We start from the raw sequence: 12,987 nt of genomic DNA, 5'->3' as shown, positions 1-12,987 counted from the left end.
ATTATTTATTGTTATTTGTAAAATTATCCTGTTATTATCATTATAGTGTATTTTAGTAGTAGTATTGGAGTATAAAATCAAAATACTGTTTTATTTTAAAAGTGTATTTTTAAAGCTGTAAATATTGTATTGATATTAAATGCAAAAAAATTCTTCACACAGAAGATGAACAGGCACACAAAGAGATTTCTATAAGGACTAATATTCATCATGTCAGTGGGAAACATCAGCTTTGTAAAAGAATTTGTCATAGTTGGCTTTCCTGGACTTCAGCCTCATTACTATGGCCTTGTATCAGCACTTCTGTTTTTTGTCTATGTGTCTACTTTGATGGGAAATGCTGTATTTTTTACATTGTTTGTAATGACTAAGAGCCTCCAGAAGCCTGTTTATTATTTCATTTTAAATCTTGTTATTTGTGATGTACTATTCAGCACCACAGCATTACCAAAGATAATTAGCAGGTATTGGTTCCAAGATGGAACCATTTCGTTCTTGGGTTGCTTTGTTCAGATGTTCTTTGTGCATTATTTAGGTGGTGTCTGTTCATTAATTCTAGCAGTAATGGCTATAGATCGCTATGCAGCAATATGTTACCCACTTCAATATCATAGTATCATGACAAACAGAAATGTACTCATTTCAATCCTTTGCTCTTGGGTTTTGAGTTTAATAGCACCCTTAATGATAGTCATTCGAGCATACCCTATTCCTTATTGTGCAGAAAACACCATTATACACTGTTACTGTGATCATGTTTCCATTACAACACTGGCATGCACAGACAGAGCACTGTATAGCGTTCCAGCCCTCATCAGTGCCCTTGTAACATTGATGGGGTCTCTTGCTGTTATAATTTTCTCATACTTTTCCATCTTTGTGGCAGTTATACGAATTTCAAGCACTCGAGGAAGGATGAAGACTTTCTCCACCTGCAGTCCTCAGCTCATCATAATTGCTCTCTATTTTCTACCCAGGTGTTTTATTTATTTGTCTGGCAACATCGGCATAAAGTTCAGTACAGATTTGAGATTAGTCATTATTATGATGTATAGTCTGTTACCACCCATGATCAACCCTCTCATTTATTGTTTAAGAACGGAAGAGGTAAAAAAGATTTTAAGAAGACAATTTCAAAAGAGGCAAATCGGTATTTCTTTATGTTTCTGATCTGCTATATTTAAAAGGATAGTTCACCTAAAAATGAAAATTTTGTCATCATTTACTCACCCTCAAGTTGTTCCAAACCTGTATGAGTTTCTTTCTTCTGTTGAACACAAAATAAGATATTTTGAATAATGTTGGTACCCAGACAGTTGACAGTAGCCATTGAAAAAAGAACAATCTGAGGGTGAGTAAAATGACAGATTTTTTTTTCTTTTTTCTTTTTTTCTTTAATAAGTTAGACCAAAATTTTGCAGAAGGAAATGTGTTTATATAATGTTTATACACCTTTATATGATTTCCACATACGCACCAGATAACTAGACATATATATATATTTTTTTTTTTCCTTTTCTTTAGTAAATCTGTATTTATACATCATTTATTCAATAAGGCTTCCAATGTCACCATTCTACTGATGGATAAAGTTGGAGCATCATGGTGCTCAAAGCAACTCTCACATTTAGGCAGGCAATGAAAACAGCAAAAAACAACAGAAGCTTTTGAACTACATGTGGGTAGAGGTGGTTGGAATACATTGTTATTCAGTACATCACACATCTGCTGTAATGTTTTATTAAACTCCTTTGGGGTTAAGCAAAACGTTACCGGACCAACTCATCGTTTTAATCATACACTCGATTTAATTATATCACATGGAACCGATCCAACCGATATAGATATCATTCCACAAAGTGTTGATGTAACTGACCATTACATGGTAACTTGCATATTATGTACCCCTGTAATATATCATGCTGCGCCGCGTTATCGATTAGGCAGAAAAATCCTTCCATCCACCATAGATCATTTTTCAAATTGCTTATTGGATCTGTCTCAGCTGCTTAGTGAACCCAAACAAACAGATGAACTAGAGGAACTAACCAGGACTATGAGCACCATTCTCTCTGGAAAATTGGATATTGTTGCACCTATTAGACTAAAAAAGGTCAGAGAGAAAATTAAAGCACCATGGTACAACAATACTACGCGTGTTCTAAAGAGAGAAACCCGTAATTTAGAGCATAAATGGAAACAAACTAATTTAGAGGTTTTTAGAATCGCGTGGAAAGACAGTACGTCACGTTATGAAAAGGCCCTAAAAGTAGCCAGGGCTGAGCACCTCCGCAAACTAATAGAAAATAACCAAAACAATCACAACAGTTTTTATTTAACACCGTGGCTAGACTAACAAATAAACAAGCGTCACCTGAACAAAATATTCCGTGACAGTTTAGTAGTAATGATTTCATGAATTTTTTCACTGAGAAAATAGAAAACATCAGAACCACAATTGTAAACGTTCAATCCTCAATCGCGCCTTATAACTCAGCCTCGATTATCACCCCGCAAGAACAATTACAGTGCTTTACAACTATAGAACAAATAGAGTTAAATAAACTTATCACTTCCTCTAAAACAACAACATGTTTATTAGATCCCATACCAACTAAACTACTGAAAGAAGTGTTACCTATAGTGGAAGAGCCTCTCCTCAATATTATTAACTCATCTTTATCTTTAGGTCATGTTCCAAGAACATTTAAACTGGCAGTTATAAAACCACTCATTAAGAAACCACAATTAGACCCAAATAACCTAGCAAATTATAGACCCATTTCAAATCTTCCTTTTATGTCTAAAATACTAGAAAAAGTTGTGTCTACCCAACTAGGCTCTTTCTTACAAGAAAATGACATCTATGAAAAGTTTCAGTCTGGTTTCAGGCCGCACCATAGCACTGAAACTGCGCTCATTAAAATCACAAATGATTTACTCTTAGCTTCTGACCAAGGCTGTATCTCAATACTAGTTTTACTTGATCTTAGTGCTGCGTTTGATACTATAGATCACACAATACTCTTAGATCGACTACAAAATTATACTGGTGTTCAAGGACAAGCATTAAGCTGGTTCAGATCATACCTATCTGACCGATACCATTTTGTCTATTTAAATGGAGAAAAATCGATCATAACTCCAGTAAACTATGGAGTGCCGCAAGGATCTGTGTTGGGCCCTCTATTATTCTCAATAAATATGCTGCCACTTGGAAACATTATAAGGAAACATGGAATTAGTTTCCATTGTTATGCTGATGACACTCAAATATATATTTCATCACGGCCGGATGAAAACGCTAAATTATCCAAATTGACAGAGTGTGTTAAAGATATAAAAGATTGGATGACGCGCAATTTTCTTTTATTAAATCCAGACAAGACAGAGGTAATACTTATCGGTTCAAAAAACCGCCCACAAAACCTCTCACAATACAACTTTAACATAGTAGGATGTCCTGTTACTTTATCCTCTACAGTAAAAGACCTGGGTGTTATACTTGACTGCAACCTGTCTTTTGAAAATCATATTTCATATGTTACAAAAACAGCCTTTTTCCACCTTAGAAACATTGCTAAGCTACGTAATATGCTATCTGTTTCTGATGCAGAAAAGGTAGTTCTTGCGTTCATGACCTCGAGACTAGATTACTGTAATGCTTTATTAGCTGGTTGTCCTGCATCCTCAATAAACAAGCTACAGTTAGTCCAAAATGCCGCCGCTAGAGTTCTTACTAGATCAAGAAAATTTGACCATATAACACCAATTTTAACATCACTGCATTGGTTACCTATAAAGTTCCGTATTAATTACAAGGTATTGCTACTGACTTATAAAGCCCTAAACGGCTTAGCTCCAGTTTATTTAACGGATCTTCTATCGCCCTATAATCCATCGCGTTCTTTAAGATCACTAAATTCGAGGCTTTTGGTCATACCTAGGATATCCAGATCAACCAAAGGAGGGAGATCATTTTCACATTTAGCTCCAAAACTCTGGAATAGTCTTCCTGATACTGTTTGTTGCTCAGACTCGCTCTCCCAGTTTAAAACTAAATTAAAGACGCATCTCTTCAGCCAGGCATTCATATAATATTTTTAATCTTACAGTTAAGTCCGGTCTCTAGTTCATAAACGCCAGAGGAGAACTGGCCCCCGACTGAGCCTGGGTTCTCCCAAGGTTTTTTTTTTTCTCCATTAGGTCACCTGATGGAGTTTTTCGGTTCCCTGCCACTGTTGCCTTTGGCTTGCTCAGTTGGGGATACTTAATTTAATTAATCAATCAACAATACTACTGATCAGCATTACCAAACGTGGACGTTTTACACTAGAAACAAACACTGATGTACTATTTTATTTAATACTGTGAAGCTGCTTTGATACAATCTGTATTGTGAAAAGCGCTATATAAATAAAGATGACTTGACTTGACTTGACTTAATGTCAACATGCACCAGATTGTCGTTCTTCTATCGAATTTCATCTAAAATAAAATTAATCCAGCATTAAAAGTAGCTACTATTAAATGCATAAAATATTTGGTCCTGTCTAAGAGATCTCAACCTTCTTGACTATTTCCAAGAATTAAAATAAAGTCATCATTTTTATATAATATGAATTGTATGCATCCTGTTGTTTTAATAGCTAACCAGTGTTGGGGGTAATGCATTACAATATAAGATTACTTTTTTGATGCAACTAGTAAAGTAAGAATAGTTACTTAACTAACTAGTTATTTTAGTTAGTTATTAAACTAGTTATTAGTTCACTAGTTAAACTTAGTTATTTTAAGTACTTAAAATTAGTAAGTAATTTATAAAAATACACATTAATATTTGAGTTATTTTATAAAATAATTTATTTTCAGTTTAATTCCTTTGCTTAGACATTTTTAAAACTACTGAATTAAAATTCTCTCTCATCTTCACAAAGTACTCACTTCCAACAGTAGTCACTTCAAACGGAGAAAAACATGCGTTGTACAGTAGGGAGTCAATATAACCCGTAATATTAAGAGATATTTTGAATGGCATACATAGCTCTAGGGTCCAGGAAATATTCTCTGTGGTCAGAATATAATATTATTCTAAATGTGTTTTTAAAATAAAATTAATATGTTTGTTATATAGGCTAGGCCTATATTGTTAATTACATTATTGCACACACACACACACACACACACACACACACACACACACAAAACACCTGCAAGGCCTGGAAAAGAGCGAGCCTTAAGCCAGGTGACAAAAAGTATCGCAAAAGTACTATAACATTATTTTCCATAAAAAGAAAATATGTAACAACACTGGCTGTAGCGCACAAGTTGAATGGCTTTTGCAGACATCCCAACCTTCAAAAAGTCATTTCATTTCATTTTTTTCAGTCATTTCATTCCATTCAGTCATTTTCACGCATAACCATTTCTAGGGTTTACAAAGAATGGTGTGAAAAGGGAAAAACATCCAGTATGCGGCAGTCCTGTGGGCAAAAATGCCTTGTTGATGCTAGAGGTCAGAGGAGAATGGGCTGACTGATTCAAGCTGATAGAAGAGCAACTTTGACTGAAATAACCACTCGTTACAACCGAGGTATGCAGCAAAGCATTTGTGAAGCCACAACACGCACAACCTTGAGGTGGATGGGCTACAACAGCAGAAGACCCCACCGGGTACCACTCATCTCCACTACAAATAGGAAAAAGAGGCTACAATTTGCACGAGCTCACCAAAATTGGACAGTTGAAGACTGGAAAAATGTTGCCTGGTCTGATGAGTCTCGATTTCTGTTGAGACATTCAGATGGTAGAGTCAGAATTTGGCGTAAACAGAATGAGAACATGGATCCATCATGCCTTGTTACCACTGTGCAGGCTGGTGGTGGTGGTGTAATGGTGTGGGGGATGTTTTCTTGGCACACTTTAGGCCCCTTAGTGCCAATTGGGCATCGTTTAAATGCCACGGCCTACCTGAGCATTGTTTCTGACCATGTCCATCCCTTTATGACCACCATGTACCCATCCTCTGATGGCTACTTCCAGCAGGATAATGCACCATGCCACAAAGCTCGAATCATTTCAAATTGGTTTCTTGAACATGACAATGAGTTCACTGTACTAAAATTGCCCCCACAGTCACCAGATCTCAACCCAACAGAGCATCTTTGGGATGTGGTGGAACGGGAGCTTCGTGCCCTGGATGTGCATCCCACAAATCTCCATCAACTGCAAGATGCTATCCTATCAATATGGGCCAACATTTCTAAAGAATGCTTTCAGCACCTTGTTGAATCAATGGCACGTAGAATTAAGGCAGTTCTGAAGGCGAAAGGGGGTCAAACACAGTATTAGTATGGTGTTCCTAATAATCCTTTAGGTGAGTGTATATATAAAGGCATAATATATATTTTCTATAGGCCCATGCAATTACTTGTTAATTATGTTAAAATATGTAGATTACTTTGACTATTTATAAGCTGCATGTACTATTTATGTAAACTGATTTTATTTATATTCCATTGGAACTTTAAACAGGAGTTTGTTGTTTTCATGTAGCCTTGGCAACTAGCCGGCCTGAATAATATGCACATGAAATGAAACTTGTTGAATTCACCTCAACATGTCTTTTACAATCATTTAACCCGCCATTGGCAATGCTGAAGTCACTGTTACAAGCTGTACAGCGTGCAAGACTGTCATTATGTTTTACTCTTATACAGGGCTGCCAACTTTTGAGTTTAGCTTGAAGTGAGATTTTTTTTGGGGGGGGGGGGGTTGGGGGGGGGTATGTAAAAACAAATATTGCATCACAGTAAGTGTAATTGTGATTGTCAAAACATTTGGTAACTAAATAGAATTTTATGAAGTTTAGTGACAACATGTTACAATGTTTACATTGTACAATGACTGGTAGGATACAGTTTTTATTATTGCTTGACAAAAAATTCAAGATTTTCATCAAAGATTTCCATTCTTGTGATTTGATTCCGATTTTGATTCAATATTGACTAATTTGGATACATGTTTATTTAAAATTTTATTTAAAAAAATAATCTCACCTAATGCTGTAAACATGGAGGACCTAATCTGCTGGTATTATTAAAGGTTAAAAATAACAAATTGAATTAAATATAATGCAGTTTTTGTTATAATAACAATTATTTAATGGCATAAGTAAAAATATAATAAATATGTAATATAGTGCTCAGCAAAATCTCTTCTCAAGCTATTTTTTCTATTCAGTTAACATGCTATGGTCATTAAATGCCTTTCCTGAGGTAAATGTAATGTTATGTGACATAATTGTTCTCCTGCTGTTATATATTGACCTCTTTCAGTGGTTGAAAAACACTAATTGGATCGATATTATGTATACTTTCGGTAAGTTGTACTGCATCTTTAAATAAAAAAGTAACAGATGATCGGTTCACGTGCACTTGAACTGAGGCGCTCAGCGATCTGTCACGTCACATTTACAAGCGCCAAACGTATTTTTGTCTGAATTTCGTAATAAAATTGACGGAATCTAAGAGCTGAGAATTAGTTTAATATTAAAAGTACCTCTTTGCTCCGCAATTTTTCTGTGCGTGTGGCGTGAGAGCGTGTGAAAAGTGTCAATTGCGTGAGTCTCACACTCAATGCGTGAGAGTTGGCAGCACTGTCTTATAAGACAGGGGTACACTTTCGTGTAGTCTAGCGTAAAATGTATCTTATACTTTAGTTTTTTGTGGCACTCTCCCTCTGCCATGGCGCTCCTGTTTCTAGATACACTGAACTGATTAATTCGGTTCGGGAGAAGAGATAAAAGCCCGCCCACAGTGACAATTGATTGGTTGATTTACCGAAACAGGCCAATCAGGATGCTCTCTAGTAGGGCTGTACTCAACCAAAGAAAATCTTGGTCGACTGAAGTCCTGAAATTTTCGACTAAAAATCGACTAAAATCGACTAAAAATGACGTTAGAAAAAAAAAACGTTAAATTAATTAGATGCGCACTGTGCGCAGTACTTGGTAGCCTTGTTGTCCGCCTAAATGAATTATAAATAAACATAAACAACTAGTAGGCTATTTGCAGTATATTAAATCGTTTTTGACCTAATTATTTTGACACTCGAGTCTGTCAGCTCTGACAGCGCTGCATCACGTGCACCTGCGCAATATCATAGCTTATGATTTCCGAAAATAGTACTATATGTTGTCAACTAGTGATATCATCACAAGAACTGTTGAGGAATATGCAACATAATTTAGACAATTATTTTTGTCATATGTTATAATAATAAGTTATATTGTCAGACACTATCATTTCACCGTGCATGTCCTCGCACCGAGCGAGGCTGAACATGAGCTCAGCTTCGCAGCTGAGACACGTATAGACTATTAACTTAAAGCTTTTACTCTTAATAAACACAAAAGGCACGTCTACTTTAATAAAAAAATAATATTTATTAAACAAACCAGATCAAGAGCAGAAACGAAATAAAGTGCATAACTGAAAAATAAAGCATCCTAGGCTCAAAACTAACACAACCAACAGCACAGCGCAATGGCGCATTAGGCTCCAAATAAAAAATAAAAAAGTTAGGTTATCACACTAAAACATTGAAATATGCAAATTCTGATATGTTCATAGCCTACTCAAAACAGACAGGGCAAGCTAACACAGACAAGTGAGCTTACCACTTTTAGATGTCATGTTTGTCGTCAAGCTGTGGAAAACTGTTGCTTGCAAACTTTGCATTCGACCTTTTTCCTGTCATCAATTTTAACAAAATGCTGCCACACTGTCGATTTCTTTGTTGTTGACATGTTAGAAGAGGACTGACTAAACGCTCTCACAATTAAATAAATAATATTCAGCATCAAACCTTCTACGCTCGACGCTCTCTCTTGGGTTGAACTAATCCAAAAAAGGTGAAAACAAGGGGGTGTTTTGAAGACAGACTGTTACAGTGAAACAAGGGTACTCTGAAAACACCCCCATTAGCAGTTAGTGCTTTCCACCTGATGAAATGAGCGCGCCTCAGCGCGGCAAAACTGATGAAATAAACGCGGCAGAAAATCGACCAATCAGAATTTTGGTCGAACCAGAACGTATCGACCAACTAATCGACTAATCGACTAGGACAGTACAGCCCTACTCTCTAGCTTACATGAGCTTCATGAGGCACATACGCGCATGGTCTCTCGCTCTCGCTCCTTCTCTGCCGTGCGCGCGCTACACGGTTTGGAACTCGCATGCGCGCTCTTGCTCGCTCGCTCTAGATTCCGGGAGATTTTAACTCATTTGCGGGCATCAGGGAGCCGCTATCAATATGCGGGAGACTCACGGAACTTCTGGGAGACTTGGGATGTCTGCTTTTGTGGGTGCTTAATGGTGTTTGGTTCTATTTCACTGTTCCTGACCGCCATAGATGGTGGAAGGAGTCACGTCTCATGCATCACAACGAAAATTTCATATCAATTCAGTCACAGGTGACTTACAACAATGTCAGAAGCTATATCAGCTTCCGATTACATCACGGTCGGCCTCTTTGTCATTCTCGCGGAGAGATCTCGTTCGAGTGTGCACAGCTTTTGGGTTGGCATTTGCTCCCCGCTGTAGCACACCTATGGAGAAAACAAAGAAACGCAATTTTGCGTTGGAGTTTATTGGATTCATCATTGGATTACATCGCAGTCATCTTTGGATATTGGATTGGATTGTTTCAGACCCATTGGTTATCCAGGATCTTCACAAACACGGTGTTCTGGCCACTGTAGTTGTTGCGAGTGTTGTGAGAACTTATTGGTTAACCAGGATTCTTGTTTTCACCGCGTGTAGCCTACATTAGGTAGTCAACCAGAATGCCTATCACCGCCGCGCTAGCTGCCGCAACAAAAATAAACCAGTCATTCACGAAATGACCACCAGGTGGTGCAAATGGACATTTTGCAAAACAGCAGCAATTGCCGCATTTTGAAACATAAAGCCTTTATATTTTCGCCTGGCTCCGCAGCGTGAGTCTCCACAAACTGTGCGCGCACCTCCCAAATGGACAAGGCGCTTATAATCGAAGCGATCGCCGTTGTACTATTTTGTGAAACGACAGGGGGCGACTCAAGTAATTGTCCTCTTAACCATCAGGAATCAACGGTGAGAAGAATAAAGGTCCACACGTGACAATGTTTATTTTAGTACATCACCACCAATACCACACTACAAAAAGAATCGTGTAAAATCCAGTAAACCCTGAGATTATTACTTGTGACATTAGAACAAAATATGTGGATATAAAAACATGTATGTAGGCAATACAACTAAAATAACAATCTCTTAAATGTTTTCTAATTTCATTAAACATTTCATTAAGTTTCGGGGGGGGGTTGGTTCCATTTGGTCTAAATATCCCTGCTTCTGCTGAATTATTTTTTCATAATATACACTTCACCAATAGACCATATAAAATATATAAAATAAAGATATGCAACATGCACGTTTAAACAACAAACAATAAAATCAGAACCATCGCTTCTGCTCCTGTATTGAGAGATAATACAGAATGCATCGCGTTTCTGTAGCGATCTTGGTTCCAGTGGCCTTAATGCATGCTCGGCTTTTCAAAATGTCACAAAGCGTTTTGGAATTGTTTTGAATGAAATGTTGAAATTTATAATTAAGTATAAAGTTTATAATTAAAGTATTTTGGTGCACCACGCAGAGTTGTTCTCAAAGCTCCGCATTGTTCTAAAATCTGGTTTTATTCTCGCATGTTGAATTAGTATTCGACAGACGTGGCGGCCCTTTCATTTGGACAGCTTTCGACAGCTAAAACAACTTAAAGGTTGTATCAGTGATTTCAGGCCCCCCCCAAAAAATGATCACATTCATCTAATCTTTCCTAACGATCAGCTAGCTGCCCGCCCCATAAGCATGCCGTCAAAAAAACGCGTCTCTGTAGGCAGCCTAGGCTCTGAGATCTGCACACAAAAACAAATGGTTTCACCAACCACTCAAAACCAAAACAAATAGTGTTCCAACCAATCACCGACAGGGGGAGGGTGTTGTGAGGTTTTGAGCCAGCTTCTTCTTCAGCTCCGACTTCGCGTGCAACCGTACACGAGCACAAAACCTCACAACACCCTCCCCCTGTCGGTGATTGGTTGGAACGGTGATTGGTGAACGACGAATAGGAATCTCGCTAGAGAGGCCAATCTACTTCGAGTGAAACTAAAACAAGCCAATACACATTGGCGTGCAATCATTTGCATCAGCTGTGCAGCCTCGCAGCGCGGGTATTTAACGAGCAGCTTCAGCGATTGCACTTCAGCTTTTTGCTTCGGAGCCAAGCACTTTGATGCGTTCTACAGAGAGTGACTTCAAAGACGAGCCTTATTTGGACCTCTCCTTCCCGGTGCGGGCGTTACAGCACGGCAGCGCGAGCAGTCTTCTTTCTCTCTTCTTTTTCTCTGTCTTTTTTGTTTTTTGTTTTACATACTGAGCAAACAAAAAAGCTGTTATAACAGCTGGTAAGGTGCGCCACCAGAGCGCTCAAAAGCTGTTCTTACAGCTGGTAAGACCTGCCAGCAAGAGAGAGAGACAGCGCACAGACAGGTGCACATTCCTGTCTGTGTTCGCAGTGACTGTTCCCCTGTGTGTTTCAGCACCAGTGAGAGCAGTCCCTAAAAGAGCTTACACAGATAGAGAGCGTCTTTTTAAAGATGACTTTCTATCTGTGTGTTTCTGGATGCGGTCGTTATCTGGGCTCACGGGATGGTCACGAACGCTGCCTCGTGTGTCTGGGCATTAAACACGCTGAGGCAGCGTTGGTGGATGAGTCATGTACCCATTGTGGGAAGATGACCATTGCGGAGCTGCGGTCGAGACTCACATTCCTGCAAAGGGGCGGAGTCCCCGTGCCTCTGCCTCGATCCAAACCTCATCAGAGGGTTGCTTCGGGCAGTGACATGGGTGACCTGAGGATCACGGTAAGCGCGTCTCCTTCGGGGAACCAACCCCCTAGGAGCCCTCATCCCTCTCATGCTCCGCAGCCAGTTGAGCCCCCATTGGAGAAAGCTGGACCATCCTCGCGGTGTGTACCGGTTGTCTCCTTTGGGGCTCCCTGTGAGGATCAGATGTCGATCGCTGCATCGGAGGGTGGGTCAGACTTCTCCGCAGATGACGACTCGGCGCCGTTACCTCCTTCGGGTGTGTCAACGGTGCCTGAGACGGACCCGGAGATGATGGCCATGCTTTCCCGGGCCGCCAACGGGGTCGGGCTCGTGTGGAATCCTCCACCGTGTTCCGAACCCTCGAGGTTGGACGATTGGTATCTCGGGGTGGCGCACGCTGGTTCTCAGCAACCCACCCCAGTGCCTTTCTTCCCGGAAGTGCATGAGGAGCTTACGGGGACGTGGACAGCACCTTTTACTGCCAGAAACCGTTCTGGTGGCTCCTCCTCCCTCACCACCCTTGATGGCGGGGCGGCTAAGGGATACACGCGTATCCCGCCAGTGGAACGGGCCGTTGCCATGCAATTGTGCCCTAACTCCACTTGCCGCGGAGAACCGTGTCTTCCTTCCCGGGCCTGTAAGTACTCGTCGGATCTAACCGGCAAGGCTTACAAGGCCTGTGGGGAAGCTGCCTCTGCCATGCACGCCATGGCGTTGCTGCAGGTTCATCAGGCCAAGGCACTGAAGAACCTGCACAAGGGTGGTCACGATCCCCAAGTTCTTCAGGAACTTCGCATCGCGATGGACCTCGTGCTTCATGCGACGAAGGTGTTCCACCTCGCTGCCCCACTTCGGGTACGCCTACGGTCCCTTTGGTCCCGCTTGTACGGTCTCTGCGAGCCTGGCTAGTGCTCCCCAGTCCGTCTCGCTGGCTCATTCGGACCATCAGGCTCGGCTATGCGATTCAGTTCGCCCGGCGTCCCCCCAAGTTTCGGGCCATCCACTCCACTACAGTGAGAGCAGCCGATGCCCATGTCTTGCACGCAGAGATTGCA

General features: G+C 40.1%; 1 protein-coding gene across 1 annotated transcript; it reads left to right on the top strand.

The window, feature by feature from the left end:
- Nucleotides 1-210: 210 nt before the first annotated feature.
- On the top strand, nucleotides 211-1,170 carry LOC307167214 (olfactory receptor 1E16-like; the record flags this gene model as incomplete). Its single annotated transcript, XM_079886204.1, has 1 exon — nucleotides 211-1,170. One exon carries the CDS (start codon nucleotides 211-213, stop codon nucleotides 1,168-1,170), a length of 960 nt encoding a protein of 319 aa, XP_079742330.1.
- Between the last annotated feature and the right edge of the window lie 11,817 nt (nucleotides 1,171-12,987).

Source organism: Squalius cephalus (assembly GCF_949319135.1).
Source record: "Squalius cephalus genome assembly, chromosome: 11".
In the NCBI taxonomy this organism is placed as follows: Eukaryota; Metazoa; Chordata; class Actinopteri; order Cypriniformes; family Leuciscidae; genus Squalius; species Squalius cephalus.
This window is presented reverse-complemented; position numbering and strand designations above follow the sequence as displayed.